Genomic DNA, 27,498 nt, shown 5'->3' on the forward strand with positions numbered 1-27,498 from the left:
TTCCAGAGGCATAGAAAGAGGCATACACGTACAGTAAGACCAGGTTTAAATAGGGTTTCAATGTTGACTTGAGGGATATTGCCCACTGTTGTAATACTTGAGTCTGGACATGGTCTTGGTCTTGTCATGGACTCTAAAGCATTTGTAGCATTCAGTCTTGACTCAGACTACAACACTGCAGATACATTTTCTTTTTCTCGCACATATGATCACACTGTGCTGGACCAGAGCACACTATTTATACACTTTGAAGGCTCGCGTGACACTGACTGAAAACTAGGCTTCATTCACCCAATGGAAAGCATATTTACACTGTCTGAATCGTTCAGACTCTGACTCAACCCTCTTCTGGTCTTAGTCTTGACTTGGACTCAATCTACAGCCTGGACTCAGATGAGCTGGCTTTGACTACAAAACTTATGTAGTCCATTCTTTTTTTTATTTTCTTCCCCAAAGTGCAACAATATATGTTTAGTCAAGTTTACTCGCACCACTAATGGCAATCATGTAGTTTATGTCTATTTTCCACCTTTTTTAGTTCTTCAGGTTAAACTATTGTTGGTACTGTGCCTTTAGAGGAATAGTTCACACAATAAATAAAGAAAATTATGTCATCATTTACTCGTTTTGCTATGAATTGGTATGACTTCCTTTCTTCTGTTGAACACACAATAAAAGAATGTTTAAACTCTTTTGCCTATACAGTCAAACTCAGTGGAGTCTTTAACATCACTGAATTTTTATTTTTTGGATGAACTATTTCTTTTAGACTTCTATATGCAAATGACCTCTGTTATAATTGCCTAATCTCTTACTAACTTTTCACACTGTTATTCATCAAGGCTTGTAATGTTAGTGAATTCTAAATATGTGAACGTGGTTGATCATATGCTAATGAGCTTACTGTTTTGGCATAGATACAATGATGATTTCTGAATAATTTTCAAGCTTAGTTTCAGTAGATGGTTCATGTTTAATGTGTGTTCAAAAAGAACAAGGAAAGGATCAAGGGAAATCCTGTTTTCAGTGAGACATCCCCTTTAACTACTGTTGAAATTGTAACTTCTGGTATCACTTCTGGTTATCAGTGGTGGTGATTCTGTGTACCATCATACAGGTTGTAAAATCCCAGAGGAAGTTGACACAATGCAGAGGAGGACAGTAATGTTACTGCTCTGTGGTGCGTAACAGTGTGGCCTCTGTTATATAGTATACTTAGAGTATGATTCTTCATGCTTGTAGCTGTGTGCTTTTGTTGAGTAATGTGTTTTGACATAACTCATATTCTCTCAAAACTCAGGACTAACATGACGTTTAAGGAATCAGACATGTTTGGTTTGCGATGAGGCATTTTGTTATTTCCATGCAATGATGTGCCTTTTTCTTCTCTTTTCTCTTCCCTTTTCCATGTCTCACATCCTTTCTCCTTCTCACTCCTCTGTCTGCAGTGAGTGACAGCTGCTTCAGAAACCTTGCTGAGGACCGCAGTGGAATCAACCTCAAAGATCTTGTCCATGACCCGTCCTTGTAAGTGACTCACACACAATACACTGGCTATTTACAATACTACAGTGCCCATGCATCAGGTCCTGTTAAACATAGAACATTACCAGACAGTCATTGTGTCCCATTCCTAGTCTTTCTGTGTGCTGAATGGATGGTTGTTCTTCATGAAGATCAAGGCATGAATTTCAAGGCCCTGTCCCAGATCAAGACGTTTGTAAAGTCCAAAAAACCACAGGGGCAGCAGTGTTCAGTCTTGCTCCTGGAGGGTCAATGTCGTGAAGAGTCCTCTAACCTGCCTCAACACACTTGCCTGGAAGTTTCTAGTAACCCTAAAGCTGGTTCAATTAGGATTGGAGCTAAATTCTTCAGGATAATGGCCCTCCAAGAGCAGGATTGGACATCCCTGCCATAGCTTAACCCTCTTTACCATCCCTATGTGCCTCTGAATGCTACCTTAAGCCGATCCCACACTGATGTTAACTATTACCCAACGATCCAGACTAATATGTGGACTTGGTGGAGGACTGCAAGCCTTTAGGTCAGCATTTGGGACAAGGCCCAAGAGTCCATCCCTGACAAATGAGGACAGCAGCTACAATCTCTTTCATGCATTGTTGCAAACAATATTGATTCTGTGAATTGACAGAATTTGAAGCAAAGCTTCTATACAGTTTCACATAATGCAGGCCTCTCATATGGCAGCTACTTCTTATATACTTCAGCAGAGACCTCTCGTGCTTTGAGAAACCTTTAACAATCGTTCAGCAAGAAGGAGAGCTAACTGTCCTTCCACCTCTCTATATACAGTAAATGCTGGCTTCTCTAGGTATAATCTGAAGGTTGGAAGGCCTCAAGGTACATCCAAATCAAATGTTCACTAACAACCTGTCTAAAACGATCACCAATCTAGTTGATTTCTGAAGTGCCTTGGAAGACCTGTTTCCTTGTGAAGGAAGTTAATACAGAAAACACTACCTGCTAAGCTACTGGTACTTAAAACTCAGCAAGGGTGCAATGCTCCATCCTAATAATTGAATTATCTGAGGGTTTTGGTATTGTGGCATTATGGTTAAATCAGTAGGGACATAAGTTTCTATGATGGATTGGGAATTGATGAGAAATTGTTCCAAGACTGTATTTGTTTCTACTTTTGTATCAAAAATCAAAGCTTTGTTCAGAGCAATTCTGTGTACCTGGACCAAGGTCAGAGTAGTGACAGAGACAGCAGGATGTAGGTCTCTGAAAGATGTCAGAGAGGAAGAGAAGCATGGAGCGCAGCCAGAAGGTAGAGGTAGTTCAGAGAGTATTGATGGATAAGGTATGTGTGTGTTGTCTGTTGACTTGACTGGTGAGCTCCATCTCCAGTGCTCTGTCAGCTCAGGTGAATTGATTCATTGGATGAGCTGTCAGTATTACTAACGATGTGTGGTAAAAATAGAGCTGAATTAATCATAGTGGGGACACATATGGCTCATCGTCCTCTGGATAGAGACGATTACGATGTCTTCACCTACAGAGAGGTGAACATGCAGACGTTTGAGAGAGGGACAGCTGAGCACTCACCTGAGAAACAGAGATGGACGTGTCTTCACCCCTGAGCAGAAAAGTGTCACCAAGGTCATGGTTCCTTATGAGAGTGAGTTTTATTTGCTGTGGGCCTGCAGACAGTTATTTATTAACTCGCCAAAGATTTTTAAAGGGATAGTTCACCCAAAATGGAAAATTCTGTTATTAATTACTCACCCTTATGTTGTTCCAAACCCGTAAGACCTCTGTTCATCTTTAGAACACAAATTATGGTATTTTTGATGAAATCTGAGAGCTTTATGACCCTCACGTTCAAGGCCCAGAAAGGACATCATTAAAATAGCCCATGTAACATCAGTGGTTCAACCAATGATTCAACTATCCCTTTAAGTGACAGAAGAGAGGAGACAGGAAATTGGGAGGGATTGGATTGGGATGGGACCATAACTGAACCTGCATTGCCTGCATAAGTGCCACAGCTCGATGTATGTTAAAGTCAACATTAAATCACAATCAATTCTTCTTCTTCTTTTTTTTTTTTACCGTATAATGATCTGTGCACATCATTATTTTTGTAAATTTGATGCACTCTTGTAATCTTTAATCAAATTAATTCCTCTTCTTCTTGCAATGATGGTGTTTGCCGGGCTGGACAACCACTCACTCATAGGGTTGGGAATCGAAAAATCGGTTCCAATTCCAGAATCGGATCCTTAAGGTCAGGAATTGGATACTTGTTGTCAAATTAAAATTTCCATTCCATCTATCGATTCCCATGTGCTTTTTTTTTTTTCTTCATCTGTGAGGACCAGACTTAGCGACCTGCCAGGTCCTTGCTCGCTAATCTAAGTGCTCCAAAGTTTGGCTATGTTTGCTATCAGAAGCCAAAAAAAGCGAAGTATAATATCTGTGATAGCTAAGCATGTTGCAAGAGATGTGTCACCCCCAACATGACAAAGCACTTTAATTTAATAGATTGTTAAAGATCATGAACACGACTCAAACACCAATGTGATTCTATTCCTAAATTACAATGATTCGTCTGTTTCATTCCTCAACCTTTGACATGTGCGATCAATTTATCCAAAATCATGCAGTTCTATTTTGCACACAAACAGCTCTTAAAGAGACAGTCTAGATTTTATGTAGCCTGTTGATTTTTGTTCATGGTATTCAGCTCCAATAAATGGTTTGCAAAAAAGAGACACAGGATAAATGTTTGATATTAGGGATGCACCAAAATGAAAATTCTTGGCCAAAGCCGAACAAAATGAAACACTGGGCCAAAGGTCAAAAATCGAACATGGTTTTTCACATTTCCCCCCCCCATGTAGGCCTATTTTGCCTTTTTTTTTCACCATTGCATTAATTAAATTGCCAAAATATGCTTTTTACTATTTTGTCCTGCTTTTCAAATAACACATCAATTACAAAACATCAATTTAAAAATATTTACTTAACACTGAACATTTTTTTAACATTCTAGCAGACGTTATACCAACAAAGCACAATTTAACTTAAACTTAATAATAAGTTAATAAAATATTTTTTTTGGCTATTTTTGAGACTTAAATCAGGCATGTGTTTTTTACTGTACAAAAAAAGGCAGGTTTGCTGAGCAGAAGAGACTTCTTTTAAAACATTAGTATATTACAGATCCCAATTTCAACACTATGTGTGAATGTTATAATAAATGTATTAATACAGCTGTTGTAGGGTAATTATTATTATCATTATTATTGTCTTTTTTATTTTATTTTACAGAACGACAATAAAATTACATTACTATCATTCATGAATGTCGATTGAGTTTTTGCTTTTTCTCTACTTTTATTTTGGCAGAAACCCGCAGGAAGTGCTTCTTTTTGTTGACAACAGCATGCAGATTTATAAATGATTCTCATCAGTAACAAGTTCAGCACAGTTTTTCCTCGTGCTTTGGACCTTGAACCCTGGCGCCGTGAGCTTGTGCAGCACTGTCAGAATACATGCAATTCCAGCATGCATTAGTAAATTTAACATTCTGCAGTTTATTTACTAATCGTTTCAGGCCATTTCACGATTTCAGTCATCATACAATAACCTAACCACCAGCCACCTCTTCTTCTCATCGGAGACGTGATGCAGCACTAAACAGTCTCTTGCTGTCAGTGCTTCTTGCTTGTAAGGATTTCTGCATATTTTTTTGATAGTTTTAAATACTTTCACACTCTGACATGTTTTGCTGCATTAGTGCGTGCCTCTATTTGATCGCGTTAGTCATTGTTCGGTACATATTATTCGGCCTTTTTGCTTATTCGGTTATTTCAGTTGCCGAATATTCAGTGCATCCCTATTTGATATCATTATTTAATCACATTGGAATCGAAACTGGGAACCGAAAAGAATCTAAATCAATAAGCAGAATCAGAATCAGAATTGATAAAAATCTAAAACGATACCTAACCCTAGTCACTCATATGAGATCTCAACAAAAGCAAACGACACTGATCCAATCAATTCTTGATGAACAAAATAATGTCCCACACTATATTTTTTCTGGTTAAAGAAGCCATCTCACTTGGATATACGTCACTATAGACAAGAAAAGTTGCCAACTTTAATAGTGGCTGCCTTTTCTGTATTTACAGTGAGTACAAGTTAGACACCTAATTCACTACAGGATATACAGGTAATCAGGTAACTGCGTAAACAGAACTGCGTCCAGAACATCTGTGCTAGATGCAGTTTGCATGATTCTTAGTGCTCTAATGTAGAGGATATTTTACTGAGTCTCTTCTAGCTGAAACTTTTTTAACTTCCTGTTTACAGCGGGCGTGATTTGCGCATTGCTGGTTGCACTAGGAAAGCAGTGCTATATTAACACTACAAAGTATTACTTAATATTATTTAATACAGTAAATAATGGCAATTACTTGAAGTACTCAATATGAAACACTATGTTTCCATCACCCTGTTTTTATGCGCATTTTGAAGTATTGCATTAGAAATGAGTGATGAAACACCACATTTCGAAAAAAACAAAAAAAAACAAAATATTTTGCAAAAAAGTTATGCTCGCCTGAGGTGGTTTTTGACTGAGGGTTAATGTGAATAATGGGAGATGGAAATGTATTTTGCAAATAAGTTCCTCTATTGGCATCAAAAAAGTCTTGTTGCTTTGTGCTATGGGACGGCATAACTTGACTAACTGCAATGATCTTGTTGCACAACATCTGAGATGTTGTTATGGTCGTTCTTAAATGCCAGAGCAAAGTCTTTTTTCAAAGTATTTCTGTATAATGCCTCCCAAACAGCAGACATCCACCTCTGAAAGCAATTACCGCCTTTACTGTGTTTAGTAATTAATTCTAAAAAAAAAAAAAAAACTTCTCCTGCTTTTCTTAGTGATATTGCCAAGGAAGTGACTATTTTGTTCACTTTGACTCATTGGATGGAAACGGTGCTTTTTCGCAAATGTTTTATGCGATATTCCAATTTTGCACACAAGATAAATTCACAACTTTGGATGGAAACACAGCCACTGTTTAAGCAGATTTAGTTCTTCGCTAAACTTGATTGCAGGTGGTAAATGAACAACATGCTATATAAAATTGGTGTAACATGGTTAATAAATTCGTCCCTATATATTCCAAAACCTTGTCTGCTTAGGAGAGTTGCGTCCATGCACTGCACCACAGAGTTTTAAAATTTTCAACCTCATTTCAGGTTGAAACCTTTACTAAATCAGACACAGACACGTTAATATACTTGTTTGGGTTTGAGAAAGGCTGTGCAGCCCAACCCACATACACACTCATTAATAAAGCCATAATCGATCTCAGATTCAGAAGACTTTCCAGTAAGATTCAGCATTCTTCCTTCACTTTCCTTTGTTCGTGTGTACTCACTTACACAAACAAATACCCAGGTTGAAATCCCAAACTCGTCTCCATCTTAAAGCACCTCTCCCCAAACCCCCAATCTTCACACACCAGCGGTTTCCCTGGCAACCGGATTAAAGAGCTCTGCATCTTTGTGTTCAGCATATTCTTCTTTTAGTCTCCGCTCTCCGTGTCTCTCTCTCCCTCCCTTCTTTCTGTTCCTCTATTTTTTGCTCTTTTGTGGGTATTACACCATAGTAGTTAGATGGACAGATACATCAAGAGAAGATGGATCATATAGATAGATCAGTATTTCATGAATAACATCAACGTAATCAACACAGAATATACAGATAAGCCCCAGAAATGCAAACTGAAGAAAAGCGAGGTGCTCATGCAGGTTCGAGTCTGACTTGCATCATCTCCTGATCCCATTAGTTGTAACAGGCAACTGATTTCCAGAAATGTGCCCACATCTGTCTGAGCTGCTCTCTATTTTTTGCTAGTTGCGGTACTAGAAGCAGCCACTAGTGTGTGCTGCACTTCAGAATTTAAGTATGGTTTGCTCAAATGTTTTGTGCATGTCTGTTCAAATTTCCTCTCTCTCCAGAGAATTTACATCATATTGGAGTACAAATATACGTTTATATAGGAAACTGGTACTTGAAACCTAGCCATTGCGCTTATCATCCTGTTTTGTGGCCTAAAAACAGGGCTGTCAAAGTTGAATCCTCTGTGAGCCGTCACCCCTGTTAATGCAGAAGCGAATAAAACAGCAAGAGCCCTGTAAAAGAAGAGAAAATTCTTCTTTAACTGTCATTCCTGTTGTGGGTGGAGTGTGTGGGGATGTATTTTGACAGCTTTCTGGTACCTCTGGCATTGTGTTGCTCTTTCTCTTTCCTGCACTCTGTCACATTGTGTTTTTTTCCCTCTTGCTCCCCATTTCTCCCCTGCTGTTGGGACTGAACATACACTAACGGTTGTTGTCGTTTGTGTGCTTCACCCACAGGCTTGGAGGCATAATCTCTGCATACAAAATAGTCCCTGATGAGATTGACGAGATCAAGGTAACGCTTCCTCTCACCCTTTCAGTGAGGCCATGTGGCACATCCATACACACCTTTGCACACTGCTGACCCCTAGAGGCCAGTAACTGTGCTGCACTCATAGTAATAACATGAAGTATATCTGAGCTCACATATAGAAAAATGTATCTAAAAAAGTATCTAAAATGGGTTTGGACACTTGAGCTGCATTTAAAAAGTAGAAACTATAAAACATTAGCACAGTTTTTTTAACCAAAACATTTCATTAAAAGAATACTGTGAGGTTTAAAAAAAAATAAAACAAATATATGTGGATCATGTTCATAGTTAATGTGATGAACTTCACCACTTTATACATCCACTAAAAATCAACTTGGTGGACTAGTTGGTAAAAAGCATGTTGCTGCAATGATGCAGTGACTTGCATGTGCAAATACTTTTTGGAGCCACTGTATATGATATTGTTTGCTGGTAACAGCAGTTTAAAATGTAATATTTTGTTTATCAGGCCAGTCTATATGCACAAAAAAGCTGATGTGATGTTGCACCACTAAGTTGAGGGCGACTGCTCATATGTTGCACAAACGTACACATGCAAATGTACCTTTGTGCACTTTACAAAATTACTGCTGAACAGCTTGTGTTGATATTCTGTGTGTTTGTGTGCATTAAAGGAGACGCTGATGGACTGGTGCGATGAGAAGGAGCTCAACTTGATCCTGACCACCGGTGGAACGGGTTTTGCACCCCGTGATGTCACGCCTGAGGTACATGGGAGCCCACCTGTTTGTGTTTGTGTCCATGTGAGTGTGTGTTTCTGCCCCCACCCCCATGTGTCCTCGTTTTTCTGAGTCTGACTGAGTGAGAGGGAGAAATTGTGATGTTTTTATATTTGTGCATTGTGTTTGTGTACAATTTATTTTTCCATTCACATGCATGCTCTTTGGTTGATGATTTTTTGTGAAACAAACAGTTCTTGGAAAAATTTGACTTTTTTGAAGGCTTCTCACAGACTTTTAGAAACTTTTAGACCTTTCCCCTATATATAAAAAAACAACATCACATCCACACCAAAAGTAAAAAAATAACTTTAAACTCTATAAAACTTAAAAAACTTAATATCCAAATAAATATCAAAATCAAAAAAAACTCAAAACACACCAAAAACATATCTAACATACAATTCATAGACAATGTTAAAGATATAAGTTATTGTCAACATGTCTGTCTATCTATCTATCTATCTATCTATCTATCTAGTCCACTATATAAATATATTTATTACATTTATATATCATAGATAGATATGTTAGATAGATATATATATATATATTGTCATATATCTATATAATAGATATATATTTTAGATATATTATCTATCTATATATATATATATATATATATATATATATATATATATATATATATATATATATATATATATATATATATATAATGTGTGTGTATATATAATATTTTAAACAGTAACAAGCATTCTGAAGATTTTTTTGTATGTTTTCAGTACGCTTGTGTCGCTTACAGTTAAATTCCTTCTCTTATTTTATTCTTGTTTGCAACGTTACTTGACAGTATTTTAAAGATATTGTTTTTGGTTTTTGCACGGCCTGTTATTGGAGTAGTGAAGGAGGTTTAACTCCTATTGACTGGGAAAAAAATAAAAATAAATAAATAAATAAATAAATAAAACAAACATTCACTCGATGCAGAGACATATAGACTGGAGGAATCATGTCAACATCTCCCCACACTTGAATATTGCGTATCATAATGTAACAAATTGTAAACGTTATTTAGCAGTTTTTACTTTGGAAAAGCAGCTATATGTTTTCTAGCATTCGGATAGCTATGGATAAACCATAATCATAATCTAAATTATAATCTTAGCACTCAGCATACACGGTTAAAAAAGTCACTGGTTGTATGTGTGTGTACCTGTAGACCTCTACACAAAAGTGCTGTGATTGACGAGTGAAACAGTGTGTGTATCCATATGAGAGTCTGATGGGGATTGTGCCTGGTGGAGTGACGCTGTGTAGCTCTTTCTTGATGTATCCTGCACTCCTTCTCCTTTTTACTAATGTGAGTGTTTGATGTGTCATTCAATTCAAGGGCACAGTGCGTCACATCGGAGAGAAATTCTCTCCTTCTTTTAGCCCGAGATCCCTTTCGTTTTCTTCTCCTCCCCTCCCTGCTGCGCACTTTTCTTCTGACTTTGCGTGTGTTCTTGAATGTGTTTGTTTGAATATGACTATGTGCGGGTGTGTAGATTCCACCAGGATGGGACGGCAGAGGTGGAGGGACGTGTGTCCCAGGGGATGCTGGGAAGGGTTCAGTGAACAGGGATTTCAGATGGAAGAGTATAGACATCAAAGGCCCACTAGAAATGTGTTTGTAATGAAAAATCTCAGTGATGGGGCTGTGTTTATGTCATGAGTATTGTGCTAATGCCACTGCTGTGAAGAACAATTGGCTCTAAATGATGATTTAGCTCAGCCTGTTAGCATGCATGACCACAAATCATAAAAATGATGTTAAGCAGGGCCCTGATGTTTTGTGGCTTTTAAATTTTTTTTTTTATATACTGGACAAAATTGGCACCACTTACCTAGACAAAACTGGAATACTGTATATATTCCAGTTTACCTGGAAATGAAAATCATCATGTCTTTCCAAACCTTTATATATGAATTTATTTCTCCTGAGGAACATACACACTAAAAGAATTTGGCGTTGGATTTAATTTGTAACAATTTTCATTCAGAAATTGCAAGTAAATAAAAAAAGTGTTTTTAATAAAGACTGAAATAGTATTTCCTTGTAAAACCTGCTCCAATAACTGTTTTAAATACATCAAGTGACATCTAATTTTATAGTCATTTATCCTTTGATTAATATTAATGACTTAATGAACAAGAGGAAGATGTGAGACTCGAGAGCTCTATAAATAAATATTAAAAAAAACAAAAACAAATGAAGCAGAATCCTGCAAGTCAGACAACACTCTGTATTGTAGACTGCTTTCCCTCCCTTATTATTGAATTGTACTGGTACTTTTGACATCCCTAAAAGATAAGACTGATGGTTTATGCACCTGTTGTTGCTTATAGATGTGTGTTCTCTCGTCTGCAGGCCACCAGGGAGGTGATCGAGCGTGAAGCTCCAGGGATGGCTTTAGCGATGCTCATGGGCTCCCTAAATGTCACGCCACTCGGCATGCTGTCCAGGTGAATGCACATGCACAGACATGTCCTCTCATCTCACGCCTTCACTCTGCCTGTCACTCTCAAATGCACAAGAGTAAAAGATGTGTTTGGAATACTAATGGGATTAAATACTAATCATCTCCTTCCTGTAGACCTGTATGTGGAATCAGGGGCAAAACCCTCATCATTAATTTACCTGGGAGCAAGAAGGGCTCACAGGTAAGTTGTTTGTCTGTTTGTCTGTTTGTCTGTGTGTGTGTGTGTGTGTGTGTGTGTGTGTGTGTGTGTGTCTGTCTAATGGTGCATAGATATTCTGACTTCCCCGTCTTCAATTATTCTGAACATACCATAAAGTATATCATATGTATATATAGCCAACAGAATCTATCTATCTATCTATCTATCTATCTATCTATCTATCTAGTATATACGTGTGTGTGTAGTATATATATATATATATATATATATATATATATATATATATATATATATATATATATATATATATATATACTTGTAAGTGTGTGTGTGTGTATAAATTTTTATTTAATTATCTAAGGGTACTCTACATCGTAAATGATTTAAAAAAAATAATGAATTTGTTTTATATATATAATCTATATATATATAGTGTCCAAAAGGGGAACATATATATATATGTATTGTGACGGGACGAGCCAACGACAGACACAGTGGGCGTGGCGTCAGGCCTCGGAGAGGTTTTTATTTAACAGAAAAAACCAAAAAGAGAGGGAATAAAGTGTCCAAAAGGGGAACAGTGTCCAAAACAACAGGGAATCTGGTGTCCTCGTCGTGCTGCGGGGTTCGTGGGGGTCTGGCAGTGTTCACGGAGGGAAGGGTCCAGGTAAGGGGCGGAGTCCGGTGGCCGCACGCGCTCCCCTCTTGGGTCCGGGGCGCGAGGGGCGGCGGCTCCTTCTAGCGGCCGCATCCTTCTCGTTGGCCGCGGCACCTGCAGGGGATGGACGGCCTGGCATTCTGGCCTGATGGCCGTGTAAACGGGTGCGGTCCTCATCCGGACCGCGGGTCCGGCAGCTCACGTCTCCGTGTGGCGCTGGAATCCCTCAACGCACCCTTCCTGGACCCACGAGGACACCAGTGTGCATGCACGGGGAAGAGACCGGTCTCCCGAGGAGAGGCGCGTTGGCTTTTTAAAACAGCGGCGGTGATGAGGCTCCATTTCCTTCAGGTGTGCCCCATCACACGCCGCCAGCCCTGACTCGTCCAGCGCCCCTCCTCTCTCCCACACCCACTCCTATCGGGAGCCTGGTGAAGGGCGGCGATTTAGGATGGGGTGCCGGTGATTATCAGGGAGGAGGCAGCTGACTCGTCTTATATATATATATATATATAGATATATATATATATATATATATATATATATATATATATATATATATATATATATATATATATGTGTGTATATATATATATATGTAAAAATACATACAGAAAAATAGATTTTTATTAAATATAAATTACAGTACAAATACATACTTCAGAATTGCTTTGGTTAAAAAATCTGTTCCATGGAAAAACACATATTTATGTATAAGGATGAATAATCAATGACAAAAATTATCAAATGAGGATCCACCCCTCCCCTTCCATCACCTCTCACATATACGTTTACCCTCGTTTACCGTGTTAACATTATGGCCAATCCTATTACAGCTCCTTCCCATGAAGCTCCGCTGATAGGGCCGTGGTATTAATCTCCATTACCCATCAGCCCCAGCCACGGAGCACTCCGCTGTCACTGCCGCTTTGAAGTCCAGAAGCTGAACCGATAAGGGGATTCAACTTTGAAGAACCCCTTTATGCTCAGTCCAGCTCAGCTACAGCACTCCTCCTCTCCTTTCCTCCCTCCCCCAGCATCCCTCCATCTTACTTCCACGACTTATAAAAGCAGCCTCCTCACAGCCCCGGCTCCTCCTCTATGACAGATACTCTCTTCTGGACTCAGTTTGCCCTTCTTGCTTTTAAAAAGGAGACAGACCCAGGCTACAATGCCACAGTTTCAGAAAAACTCTGATCCATAGAGAGATTCTGCAAAACCTTTAGATCGCAGTGAGAGTTTTGATATAGGCAAATTATTAACATTAAAGTAAACTGAGTGAATATGAAACAGGACCACAGCACATCTGAGAAAATGGGATGTATTTACCCAGTGTTTCAGTTTGCAGTAGAATTTCACCTGGTAACACACGAACACAATCCTCAAAGGGCCATGAATTGCTAAAATAAATACAATGGGTGTTTCTTCAACCTTGGGCACTTTCCTAAAGTCCTAAATGTTTCTACCACAACTACACTGATGCACAAGGTTTAGCAGAATTATGTGATTAAAGAAAAATGGCTGATTCAATTGTATTGCTAATTTAGCTAATGTAGCTAGCATTTTATGTATTCTAAATACACGTGATTAATCACATTTTCCCACTTTAATTTGACAAATTGTGGGGTTGTTAGAAATTACATAATTTACTTATCATGTCTCAAATGTCTTGATGTAAAAACCCCATTTCTTTTCTCCATAGGGACATTGTTTTAACTTAGAAACCTTTAAAGACAGGCCTACTGTCTTAAGCCCCGTCCACGCGAGATGCGTTTCGCTGTATAACGCAAACATTTTGTATCGTATAGGCGTTTTGTCCACACATATCCGGCATTTTGGGAGAGATTAAAAAAAAGAGATTGGATAGGGAAAGCTCTGGCTTGTGTGGGCGTAGCCTTAGTTGTTAAGCAATTAAGACATTGTTTCAACTTATTTGATAAATAGTCGTGTTTAACAGCGGAATTCTGGGTGAAAAACTAAATTACCAATGATTACAAAAAACGGTCTCCACCAATAAATCTGTGTGTCCACCAAAGCATTTTTAGCCAGTTGAAAACGACAGGCGCTGTACTGAAAATGTCCAGCTGTGAGTGCTTGAGAGCGATTCTTCAGCCCCATTCACACCGAGAACGATAACTATAAAGATATTGATAAAGATATAGTTCTAAAATCATTCTCAGTATTAAAGAATAGCAGAGTCCACACAACTACAACGATAAAGGCACAGAGAAACAATATTGTTGGAATCACTTTCAGAAAGATTTTTTTTCCAGCTGATAAATGATAACTTTGACACCCAATAAGAATCCATCCTAATATAACAAGCTCGAGAATTCAAAGTGGCAGACAAACGTGTGCATAGAATAAACAGACGATATCGTCCACTGGTGTGGACGCTAATATCTTTGTCTTTATAGTTATAGTTCTTTGTGTGAACGGGGCTTAAGACACAGAGGTTTTAATTTTTTTTTTTTTTTTTTTTTCAGTTGAGATGCTTTGGCTGTTATTATACAGAATATCTGTGGAAGTGTAACTGATTCTGGATCTGGTTTCACAGATAGTTTATTTATGAATATAAAGTACTTGCTCTGGTCCTTGTTTAAAAATAATTTTGTTCTGTTGTTGTGCTTCTTGTTGTCGTCAAGGAGGATGTGGCGGTTGGCGTGTGGAATTTGTCCCACCCATCCTCCACTGTGATTGGACGGCTGAGTTCTGCATTGTACCCAAAATTGAACATTCTTCAACTCTCTGTGCCAAAAAAAAAAAAAAAAAACAAAAAAATGCTGATCGCAAAATGCTAAGTGGAAGAAAATGCTCAGCGCCTCGTCACGCTCATGACGTTTTAAAAAAAAAAACGCAGTGCTCTCATTGAAAACAATTAATTGAAAAAATACGCTAGTTTTCTTTGTTTAGAATGTAATAATCATTTGTATTTTTCATAATGGATTTCTTTCTTTCTTTTTTTCTTGTACTTAATAAATGCATTGTACCAAATGATTCATTTAAATGTAAGTACATAGTAGTTAAGGTCACTAAGGACCTTTTTTGGTAAAAATTGTCAAACGTTACCAAAATGGCTTTTATTTTGTTTTTGTAAAAATGTAAGATGTTTTCAAAACAGCTTTAATGTGACAAATCAAAGATTCCTCTTAAGTTAGATTCATTAGCTGCATTGCACTTTGATCTGCTAGATTTGAACACACATCAAAGATTCCTCTTAAGTTAGATTCATTAGCTGCATTGCACTTTGATCTGTTGAACACAACGAAATAGAAACCAAGCAACTAGAGGAAAAATGATTTGTAATCCCTTATACTGTATCTGAAAAAGGGCTACATTGTATTCTACCGTTTTCTCGATGAAACTGGACTTGAAATATGTCCATCTGCTTTTACAGTGATGTGGCTTCACATCACACATCCAATATTGGCATGTTCCTGTCTGGTCAGCATGTCTGAGTTGCCCATCACTCTTTCTTTGAGCTCAGGTGCCATTATTTCTACAGAGCAGCACACACTGATCTGGAGCGTCAGCGCACACACATGTGCCTCACCTTGCACCGGGAAGACAAAAATAGACCATCCCTACATGCACCAAGAGGACATGAAGTAGCCTATGGACTTCTGATGTCTCCACACATTAATCTTCGTTTTAACTCTGAGTCACCAAAACGGAGAGATGCAACCACATCAGACCTGCGGGGGGGAACACTCCACTGCATCAACCCTCCCTGGACCAGTCTCCATCCCCGCTGCCATCCTTTCCTTCATTATTATTAATGTCTCTTGTCAGAAGTGCTTAAGAAATGCGGTTTAAGAGCAATCGAGTTTGGCCACCTGTGTTAAGTTCACACGCTGTGTCCTTATCGGACTTCAGCCGCTCAAAATGGAGGATGTCCAACCGTATTAGAAATTCCATTAAGTTAGTGTCAATAAGTTGGCCTGTATGTCATCCTATTAGGGGATTCGGATAGATAGTGGCCTGTTACGTTGGAGGAGAACAAGAGAGATTTATGCCGTAAAGACCTCACATTACTGCTAAACGGTAGACTCGAAGCTTGAGGAGCTAGAGAAAGTTGAACTCTGAGGAGGTACAACAGATTAATTAGGTTTTTTTTTTAAATCCCAGATTAGATATTATTTAAGCACCAGAATCTGTCAAATTAAATGTTGTATAAAATAAATGAAAAAATACTACTACAGTCAGGAAAGTTTTCAGCAAACCACACTATAACTTTTTTATATTAGCATGTGTGTTGATTTTTTATGTAATTTCATTATGCCATACATTTTCAGCAAACCACACAATAACATTTATATAATTTAACAGTATGTAATTTCATTATGCCATACATGCAACATGCAAGTGTTATTTTTGTGATTGTTAAAATTATATTTTGTTCATTATACTTAATGTTACACAAAATGATTTTACATGATACAATATAATAAAATGAGAATTTATTTTATTTAAAATTGTTTGCCTATTTGCTTTTTATTTTGTGTTTTGCTATCTTGTTTTATTTTGTTTTTTTGTTTTTTGCTGTCTTGTTTTTTGTTTTGTTGTTTTTTGTTTTGTTTTGTTTTGTTTTGCTTTTATGTTTTGTGTTGTGTTGTGTTTTGCTGTCTTGTTTTATTTTGTTTTGGTGTTGTGTTTTGTTGTGTTGCATTTAGTTTAGTTTAGTTTAGTTTAGTTTAGTTTAGTTTAGTTTAGTTTAGTTTAGTTTAGTTTAGTTTAGTTTCGTTTTGAATTACTGGCTCTTTTCCAGAAAAGAGAAAGCTTTTTACTGCCTAATAGTAACTGCCATTTAAGGCTGCTTGTTACTAAGCTAACAGTGTAATACTCATGATAAATATAAATAAAAATATGATTTTTTTCTAAACTTGTCATGATTATGTCTCTGTAGAATTGAGTTTGAGCATATATAAAAGATATTTTCGCTTTTTCATTCTTTCACTTGCTTCTTCTGCATCTTTGTCTTTTCTCAGGAGTGCTTCCAGTTCATCCTGCCTGCTCTGCCGCATGCCATAGACCTGCTGCGGGATGCCATAGTAAAGGTGAAGGAGGTACACGACGCTCTAGAGGACCTGCCGTCCCCTCCACCACCCCTTTCCCCTCCACCCACCACCAGCCCACACAAGCAGACAGAAGACAAGGGTGTGCAGTGTGAGGAAGAGGACGAGGAGAAGAAGGACAGTGGTGTGGCGTCCACAGAGGACAGCGGCTCCTCTCACATCACAGCAGCTGCTATTGCTGCTAAGGTGAGCTTCACTATTAATAATAATAATTATTATTATGTAATTTCATGATATTTCATGTTTTCCTAACAAAACTGGAATAGGAGAAAGTATTTTGACATTAAAAAGATGCCACTCTGCCCCTTTAAGTCTCTCTATCATTGTCTTTTGCCCTTGATGTTTCATTGAATCATCTTTTGTGTTTGTGTGTGCACGTGTCAAGTCTCTTGTCATGTTTATGCATCTCATGTTCATCATCAGAGCATGAAGTCTCGTCCCAGCCATGCTGTTGTCATGGCGAAAGGTGGACAGCCTTTGAGTGGCTTCATCCCATCCACCTCCATTCCCTCCCATTTCACCTGCTCCTGCAGCGATACGGTAAGCCACACCCACTTTCCATCCACATTCACCTCTCCTGCTATTCCATTGGCCATTTTGAACATCCAGTTTCAAAGCCAACCAATCAGACAAATGAAGTGTTATCGTAAGTTATTTTTGTTTTATTTGCTCACTACTATTTTTGTTTGACAACAAAACAGCAAAAAAAAAAAAAAAAAAAAAAAAATCCCTTAGGAGCCGTTCACACAGAACGCATTGTTGCGTCTAAAAACATGAGATGTATCGCACAGGTTTTAAAACAAACTCAGCGTGGAATGCTTCCTCTAAAATGTTACCATCAAATAAAACAGTTGCCATGCTAATTTGCTACTGTGAACAAAAGCTCGCAATGCTTGCCCTGCCTCCGGAGTCTTCTGATTGGTCCACAGTGTAAAAGTTTAAATTCTTTTAACTTGACACAATGTTTTAAAAATTTGTAATGGTAATGTGCGAGACACTTCAAAACACGCGAGTATAACTGTGTGTAATGTGTGTTTACATAGTAAAACTATGGAAATTAATGCATTGGAATGGAAAAACACATTCTATGTGAACAGCCCCTTAGACTTGCATTTAATTTTTAGAGACGGAATACTGTAACATAAAACTGACACCTCTAGGTCTAGCTTTTTGACTTTATACTGCTAATCTATTATATATTGGTTAACTTTTGTGTTAATTCTTTAATATCAATTGTGCATAAAGCTGTACCATCACTTGTAATATTATTTAAGAATAATTTAATGTTCAGCAAACCAGAATGTAACATTCATATAATTTAACATTATATAATTCGATTATACAATAAAAAAAAAAATCCAAAATTTATTTCATTTACAGAAAAACAAAATTGGAATCTTCGTTATTCTGAATGTTACACAAAATGAGTATACATAAAAGCCATATCTACTGACCAAGACTTGGCACCTCCAGGCCTACTGTAGCTTTTGTGACTTTGCCAATAAATAACACCCTGGCAACCACCCACAACATGGACAAGCATGACTTACTTTCTTTCTTTAGCTTGCTATTGTGCGTTGCATCAGTTTATACTCTAGCAAGCAATATTTGTCTTGTTCTTCAGCCTTGCCAGGTCTTGTAAAGTTTTTTTTTTCTCTGATAACAGAGGATTGAGTATATATCCAGTATTAGCTGTCTTTATATAGTAATTATAATGGGGTCATGCAGGTTGGCATTACTATGTTCTCCACAGGGATCGCTCGTAGCTCGAGTCTCATGGGAAGGCAGAGGTTGAGTTGAGTGCTATTATTAGCGCAGGGTTAGCTTCTGCGCTGGGTAATTAAATCGCTCGTGGAGCTGCTCTTTCCTGTGAGGCCTTGATTTAGCTCCAGTGTTAATTAGTGCTCCGTTAAGCCCCAGCGTTCCTATGGAAGATCCCTGCGCTCTTTGCTCTTCGCCCTTCTGCCCATCAGACTCCCGCTTAATCCCAGCACAGTTCTCCCAGACAGCATAGCTGCAGTTTGTTACTGCACGAAGACTCGCCTGCTGGATCAAAAGCAGCGAGATTTGTCTGAATAAAGTAACAACTATCACTCTGTTTAGATGTTTAGATTCCTGTGAAGCAAAGCTGAATTTTCAGTATCATTACTCCAGTCTTCACTGTCACACGATCCTTCAGAAATCATTCTGATCTGCTGATTGATAATCAATGTCGGAAACAGTTGTGCTGCTTAATTTTTTGGGGGGGACCTGTGATACTTTTTTTCAGGATTCTTTGATAAATAAACAGTTAAAAAGAACAGTGTTTATTCAAAATATGAATTTTGTGTTATAATATACATTACTATTCAAAATTTTACACTCAGTATTTTTTTTAAGAATTATTCAGCAAGGATGTGTTAAATGGATAAAAATAGTTTTATTTTGAATAAATGCTATTCTTTTTAACTTTTTATTCATCAAAGAATAAAAGAAAAAGTATCACAGGTTCCAAAAAATATTAAGCAGCACAACAGATTCAACACTGATAATAAATCAGCATATTAGAATGATATCTGAAAGATCATGTGCCACTGAAGACTGGAGTAATGGCTGATGAAAATGCAGTGCTGTGTCACAGAAATAAATTATATTTAAAGTATATTAAAATAGGAAACCAATATTACAAATTGCAATAAAATTTCACAGTATTACTGTTTTTTTTTTAATCAAATAAATACAGCCTTGATGAACATAAGAAACTCCAATGAAAAAAAGATTAAAAATCTTACTAACCCCAGACCTTTGAACAGCAGTATATGTCTCTTATGCTCACCTAGGGTGCATTTATTTGATAAAAATACAATAAAAACATCAATATTGTAAAATAGAAAAGCTGAATTTTCAGCAGTCATTACTCCAGTCTTCAGTGTCACATGATCCTTCAGAAATCATTCTAATAAACTGATCTGGTGCTCAAGAAACAGTTTTATTATCAGTGTTGACAGTTGTGCTGCTTAATATTTTTGTGGAAACTGTGATTCTTTGAAATACAAATCTTTTGTAAAATTACAAATGTATTTACTGTTACTTTCAATGTATTCTTGCTGAATAAAAGTATTAATTATAGAAAAAACACTCTTACTGATTATTGCCAGTTTTTTAACTAAATCTGACTGTCCCTGTCTTCTGTCTACAGATACCAGAGTCCATCATTTCACGAGGCGTGCAGGTTTTGCCGCGGGACACCGCCTCTCTCAGCACCACGCCCTCGGAGTCTCCTTGTGCTCAGCAGTCCCGCCTCTCCACTGCCTCCTGCCCCACCCCCAAAGTAAGACTCCGCCCCTTCTCCCTTGATTCACACCATTCCTTCTCCCCTCAGCTTTCTTTTCCTTCATGCACTCCGTATCCTCCATGGCTGGATCCTCATCTGCTGCCACCTCATTGGCTGCTTGACACACTGCTTTGCATTCCAGATAGCAGTGACTCTACTGATTGGGCCGTGTGAGAAGAGAGGCGGGAACTCTTCACTGGCTGAATTTGAAGTTCGGCCAAATTGATTTTCCTCCTGTAGCAGTTAACAGTTTGTTGTTTTAGATCCAACAGTGTGATTAGACGAACGCTACGAGGGTCTATTAATTCATAACTTTTTACTTTAAGTAGTTCAGGAGCAATTTTGGATGTTCTTTTTGCTGTTTTCGTTGAAATCAAAGCGTAAATAAGCATAGAAAACGTATCCGTGTTGTGCGGCAGACACAGAACAGCGTTCAGTCGATACTCTTCAATTGCACTACGGTGTCGCAGAGGAGACGAGACGATTGTAATATGGATTATTTTACCGATCAAAAATATCATAATTTGTATTCTTGTAGCTTCGTAAAATTACAGTTGAACCCCTGATGTCACATGGATTATTTTACCGATCAAAAATATCTTAATTTGTGTTCCGAAGATGAACAGAGGCCTTACGGGTTTGGAACGACATGAGGGTGAGTAATTAATGACAAGATTTTCATTTTGGGGTGGAGTAACTCACATTGTGTCAGCCATTTAGTATTTAGTCATACATTATCATGACTTCCATCTCAATTTTTGACTCAAAAGTGCTATTGGTGTAGCCGACCAAGTCGTTTACTGAATGGAGTCATTCTTTTGTGCTGTTTATAACAAGTTACATTTTGTAGTTGAGTGTGTGATAGTAAGATTCCTTAGTTTCAGCTCTTTCTCAACTGTTTCCTCAGTTTTTTGTGGAAGTGTCTTGGTATAAATGTGTGCTGTGAGTTGTGGCCCTGATGATGCTGGCCCTGTCAAAAACAGCATTGGTGACAGAATACTGTTTAATAGTACTGTTTGAATCACAAAATGACAGACAAGACACCCTGCACATTTGTGGACACCATTGACAGACAATAACATAATCAAAAAACACATTAAGTGCAAAATTCGGTCTGGACCAATCGAGTGTCTGTTTAGTTCATGAGAAGGTCATATGTGTGTGTGAAAGCTGTCAAAAAGCTGTGAATAAGTGATAATGGTGCTTCACCAGCTTTTCAGTCTCCCTCTAGTGAACACAGTGTGTATTACAACTGTGTTTTCCTTTAGCAGATCACAGTATTTGTGTCTCAGTGTCAGACTTTGGAAAGCAGATGTCACCAAGTACTTGAAGTGTATAATGGAAATGTTTAGACCTCTTTTTAATTATTTTTTTTCTAGGATGCATGTGAAATGCCTGTAATAAGCAGAATTCCAGCAAAGTGCTCTAAGCTTCAGCTTTGACCTCAGGCTGGGTTTGAATTCTGCTGACTGCTGTTTTTTTGACAAGTGTCTGGCAGTTTGGCTTTAGTTGCTAAACAAGGGTGTCAGGTGGCACTTAACAGTTAGAGGCTACATACAGTAAAGAACATGCTGAGGTGTGTGTGTGTGTGCTGTTGAACGGTGCACCTATCACATTAAGCATCTCGGAATTCAAAGGCCTGATAAAATAGTCATTGCAGGTTCACAAATGTGTGGGGAATTTATATGCGGTGGAAATATTGTGTGTGTGTGTCTGAGAGAGAGAGAGAGAGAGAGAGAGAGAGAGAGACTGTGGTAGGGCCCACATAAAAAGAGCCAAATTTATGTTGTTGAAAATTTCATTTTAAAGTTGAAATATAATGAGAACCTGTTTTCTTAATGCATGTTATTGATCTTACTGTGAACAATTCATTCATGCAATTTTTTTTCTTCTTTTTTAAAATACATTTAACTTTGTAATTTTTAAAAAACAAAAAGTCATAACTCAATCTTAGAAAAGATCTGTCGCTACCTTGTAAAAAAATAAAAATAAAATAAAAAACTTTAAAGTTATTTAAATCTTGCAGGTATCTTGCGGTTATACTGTATAGGAAATGCATATACTGTGTTTACATAAAATACAGAATTGGACTTTCTATAACTAGTCATTTTCCAAGATTAGGCACTTGAGGTGCCAATCAAAGTTTAGTTAGTGGCTTATGGGCCAATGCTTCACCTGTGAACACCAGTGGAAATGGAAGAAGAGAAAGAGTAAGCAAATGAAGAAGAAGGAGAAATAGGAGACAGTTCTTAGGCTTTGTTGCAATTTGTTTTCTTTTTGTCTGAACAGGAAAAAAAATCCAAAGTCTGAAGTTTTAGATTGGATATCATTTATTATTTTTATTTTATTTTTTATGTGAGAAAATATTTCTATTTCAAATAATTGCTGCTTCCAGTGTTCATCAACAAATCCTGAAAAAAAAAACTGTTTTGCACAAAAAAAAATATCTTTTGACCTTCGTATTCATCAAAAAATCCTCAAAAATGTATCACTGTTTCCACAAAAATATGTTTTAATGTAATATGTTACATGGATAATAATAAGAAAGGTTTCATGAGCACCAAATCAGTATATTTGAATGATTTCTAAAGGATCATGTGACACTGAAGACTGGAGTAAATGAATACAAATAAATAAATTACTTCTTAAAATATAATAAAAGAGAACAACTTTTAAATTGTAATAATATTTCACAATATTACTGTTTTTACTGTAGTTTGATTAAATACTTGCAGCCTTGATGAGAATAAGAGACATAAATAAAAAAACATTAAATATTTTTCCAACCCCAATTTTTTTTGAAGGTTAATATGTGTAACGTCATACATAATGTACACAATATTGTCTGGAACTGTGTCTGAATACTGTTCTTTTTGTTGACTCTTTCCTTACATAATAAACTGTGTGATATTCACTATTTAGTGACCGAATCAGCAGTTCTGGAAAAATATATGCATGAATGCGTAAAATGTCGCTTATGTTCTGGTCAGCAAAATGGCGTGGTAGACAGCAGAGGCTAAATTCCAGTTTTCCCGTCTTCTCTTTCCACATTGACAGCTTGTTGTATGAGAAAGACTTTTAAAATCCTGCTGACACTAAAATGATGCTAAATGCTGAATCTTGACCGTCAGAAACAAATGAATCGCATTTCATCAAAATATCAATCTGGCCCAAATATTGCATGTGAAACGAAATTGGATTTGTGTGCAGTGTGAAAAGAGCTTGTGATTAAAAACCTTTCCCTAGCATACATCATCCAAGATGACCAAAGGCAACACACACACACAGACACACACACACACACATATATGCTCACTGCATTCCCTGCAGCACAACGTCCAGCTGTTACATAAGACCCCGTTTGGCTGTGAGCTCTCCGTGCGCACTAAACGCAGAGGTAATAATGCATAATAAGTTTTTACACTCTCTCTCTTTACCTCACTTAACCCACTCAGATGCCTCGCCTGAGCCGATCTGATTTCAGAAAACACACTCTGTACCCGCACACACAGCCATCAACCCTGTTACGCTGTCTATCCCTCAAATCTGTGGTTGCACTTCCTCCAAATTTAGATCCCAGTGGGGATTTTACTCATCCTCCGCTTTGCATGCTGTCTCACTCCACCTCTTTCTCCCCTCCTACACTCTCTCTGGCTTCATGCGTGTTATGTGTGTGTGTGCGTGTGTGTCAGTGTGTGCACGGGAGACGTGCGGCATTCTTCTGTGTGTCGGGATAAAGCATGGTAAGCGCAGTCTTTCTCCGCTCTGATGCGTCACTCTGTTTTGTTCTACACGTGTCTGTTTTGGATGTGTGTGTGTGTGTGTGTGAGGGGTGTAGATTGGTAGGGCTTCACATAGACTCCAGGGGGGATCGGTGGGGCAAGAGGATTTCAGGGTGCATGATCTACGGTGTACAGAGCAGCCACTTGGTTTCATAACAGCTGCAGTGGTCTGATGTAGTAATACTGTGGCTTTTCTGAATGGAGGCTCCATTAGGTGCCAGTGTTTGGAGATGTGGTTGATGTAGTTTCAGTGCTGTTTCACATCTCCAGGTGCAGGTGCTTACAGGGAGAATCATGTTGTTTTGTTCATGACTTGTGCATTCATGTTTGTCTCATTCTGTAGCTTATTTTGCGTGTTGCATGTTGTGCAAGTGCATGTCTTTGTGGTGGTGTTGTTGTTGTGTGCTTGTGCACTCGTGTCCATAGTGTGTGTTTGTGTTTAGAGGGGGGATCTGTGTTATTTTACACACTTTAAGTGTTTCATTATGGGGATACAGTATTCTTATGAGTTAACAACAGGCATTTCATAATTTGGATTTAAATAATAGTACTACACAATATAATATAATATAAGTTTTTGTGAACATAATATATGTGTGTGTTTTTATTATGTATATATAAATACACACACATGCATGTATATAAAAAAGTTTATATATTAAATATATTTATATATATAATAAATTATATGAATATAAATATATACATGTAAATATTTTCAAAATATATACTGTATGTGTGTGTCTATATATAAATAATAAATATACACAGTATACACACATATATTATATAAACAAAAACTTTTTTTGGATGTGCAAACATTCAAATATATCTGCCAGATTATATTGTCTTTGACATGTAAACAAATATTAATAGATGGCGTCTATAGGTGCTGTAACTATATAATGTATTTTAGCACAGCTGGAATATATTGACCAATCAGAATTCAGGACGGGAGCTTTAAGATTCATAACCGATGCTGTGAATGGAATGTTTCAATAATTAATACAGTGATTTCAATATTTCCAACAACGTCCTTTGTGGCATTTCAAGTACTTAGCCTCAAAATATAGCAAAGACAGCAGCACTAGCGAAAGAGTTAAGTTAATTTAATTTGACCTGGGGATAAGAATGATTGAATTCAATATGGCTGAATTAAACAACAGTACTTGGTTGTTCTCTCTATTCTATTCTATTCTATTCTATTCTATTCTATTCTATTCTATTCTATTCTATTCTATTCTATTCTATTCTAATGTTATTGTTTGCATTTAATGTAGTTTGCAACACTTATTGTAGATTGACCCACAGTGTGTGACATATGATAAGAACAGCAGTATACTGTATAGTGCTTTGTGACACTGGTATCATGGTGGGATCATTCCACTTGATTCCTACCGTGTGTGAGGTATAATACGAGATAACAGCAGTATGAGATATAGACAGAGAGATTCATACTGAAGCTCACCCTGTGCTTCAGTGGCTGGAGTTGTGTGGCTGCTCGGAGGACAGTGTGTGTGTTGTGTGTTCACTGAGGCAAGTGTGTGGTGTGTTCACTGGTGTGTGCTTGCGGGGTAGGGTTGGCTAAGGGTACCGCCTGGGGGGCTTTCAGCAACGGACAGATATGGAGGAGACAAAAAAAGAAAAAAGAACCTGTAATTAAACAGCGGTGTTTATACTGAATTACAGTCACGTCTTTCACCTACACAGGGCAAGAAAAACATGCATGATAGGATCTTAAAATAAAACTGTTTCTTATTAACTCATTATAGACTCACTAGAAGGAAATATTGTACTGTGATTGTATTTTTGTTTGTTTGGTTTTTGGGGGCCAGGTCCTTTTATTGTTACTCTGTTCAGATGCTAAACAATTTGGTATATTTAGGGTAAAAATAATATCAATCAAATTGTTTGTGATTTTTAACAATTTTATGTTGGTTTGTTGAATACAAACTAGTGCTGTCAAATGATTAATCGCGATTAATTGCATCCCATATAAAAGTACATAATAAAAAAATATATATATATATATATATATATATATATATATAAATAAATACACACACGTACAGCATATATTTTGAAAATATTTACATGTATAATGCATTGTAAAGGTTTTTGCCCCCTTCCTGTTTTTTATTTTTTATTTTTTGCGTATTTGTCACACTTGAATGATTCAGATCATCAAAGAAATTTTAATATTACACAAAGATAATGCACGTAAATACAGAATGCAGTTTTTAAATGATTATTTCCTTTATTAAGGGAAAAAAGCTGTCCAAACCTACCTGGCTCTACGTAAAAATTAATTGCCCCCTCCTTTTAAATCATGAATGAACTGTGATGAACCACATTATTTTAGAAAGCTGAGTTAAATTTCACTATCCACACCCAGGCATGATTACTGCCAGAACCTGTCTGACAAAGTGAAGCATGTTTAAAGAGCAACACATCATGCCGCGATCTAAAGAAATTCAAGAACAGATGAGAAACAAAATTGACATGTATAAGTGTGGAAAGGGTTATAAAGCCATTTCTAAGGCTTTGGGACTCCAGCGAACCACGATCTGAGCCATTATCCACAAATGGAGAAAACTTAGAACAGTGGTGAACCTTCCCAGGAGTGGCCGGCCGACCAAAATTACTCCAAGAGCGCAACAATGACTCATCCAGGAGGTCATAAAAGAACCCAGAACAACATTTAAAGACCTGCAGGCCTCACTTGCCTCAATTAAGGTCAGTGTTCATGATTCAACAATAAGAAAGAGACTGGGCAAAAACGACATCCATGGGAGAGTTCCAAGGCAAAAGCCACTGCTGACAAAAAAGAACAAAAAGGCTCGTCTCACATTTGCCAAAATATATCTTGATTATCCCCAAGACTTTTTGGTAAATATTCTGTGGACTGATGCGTCAAAAGTTGAACTTTTTGGAAGGTGTGTGTCCCGTTACATCTGGTGTAAAACCAACACAGCATTTCATAAAAAGAAGATCATACCAAACATGGTGGTGGTAGTGTGATGGTCTGGGCCTGCTTTGCAGCTTCAGGACTTGGATGACTCGCCATAATTGATGGAACCATGAATTCTGCACTCTATCAGAAAATCCTGAAGGAGAATGTCCGGTCATTAGTTTGTGACCTTAAGCTCAAGCGCACTTGGGTTATGCAGCAAGACAGTGATGCCAAACACACCAGCAAGTCCACCTCTGAATGGCTCAAGAAAAACTAAATTGGAGTGGCCAAGTCAAAGTCTGGACTTAAATCTGATTGAGATGCTGTGGCATGACCTTAAACAGTCCATTCAT

At 37.6% G+C, this 27,498-nt stretch overlaps 1 protein-coding gene across 13 annotated transcripts in view; it reads left to right on the forward strand.

Annotated features, from left to right (window-relative positions):
- Nucleotides 1-27,498, forward strand: part of LOC109048357 (gephyrin) — a 79,280-nt gene that overhangs the window by 25,059 nt on the left and 26,723 nt on the right. For 9 of the 13 annotated variants that reach the window (XM_042742595.1, XM_042742596.1, XM_042742597.1 and 6 more), the window contains exons 2-9: nucleotides 1,449-1,527; nucleotides 7,906-7,963; nucleotides 8,617-8,709; nucleotides 11,093-11,187; nucleotides 11,319-11,385; nucleotides 17,011-17,283; nucleotides 17,521-17,637; nucleotides 20,276-20,407. In XM_042742595.1, coding sequence (XP_042598529.1) covers nucleotides 1,449-1,527; nucleotides 7,906-7,963; nucleotides 8,617-8,709; nucleotides 11,093-11,187; nucleotides 11,319-11,385; nucleotides 17,011-17,283; nucleotides 17,521-17,637; nucleotides 20,276-20,407 — 914 coding nt within the window. The remainder of the gene's footprint in view (nucleotides 1-1,448; nucleotides 1,528-7,905; nucleotides 7,964-8,616; nucleotides 8,710-11,092; nucleotides 11,188-11,318; nucleotides 11,386-17,010; nucleotides 17,284-17,520; nucleotides 17,638-20,275; nucleotides 20,408-27,498) is intronic. The other 4 variants (XM_042742601.1, XM_042742605.1, XM_042742606.1 and 1 more) reach the window with 1 other exon arrangement.

This window comes from Cyprinus carpio, chromosome B17 (genome assembly GCF_018340385.1).
Source record: "Cyprinus carpio isolate SPL01 chromosome B17, ASM1834038v1, whole genome shotgun sequence".
NCBI classification, from domain to species: domain Eukaryota; kingdom Metazoa; phylum Chordata; class Actinopteri; order Cypriniformes; family Cyprinidae; genus Cyprinus; species Cyprinus carpio.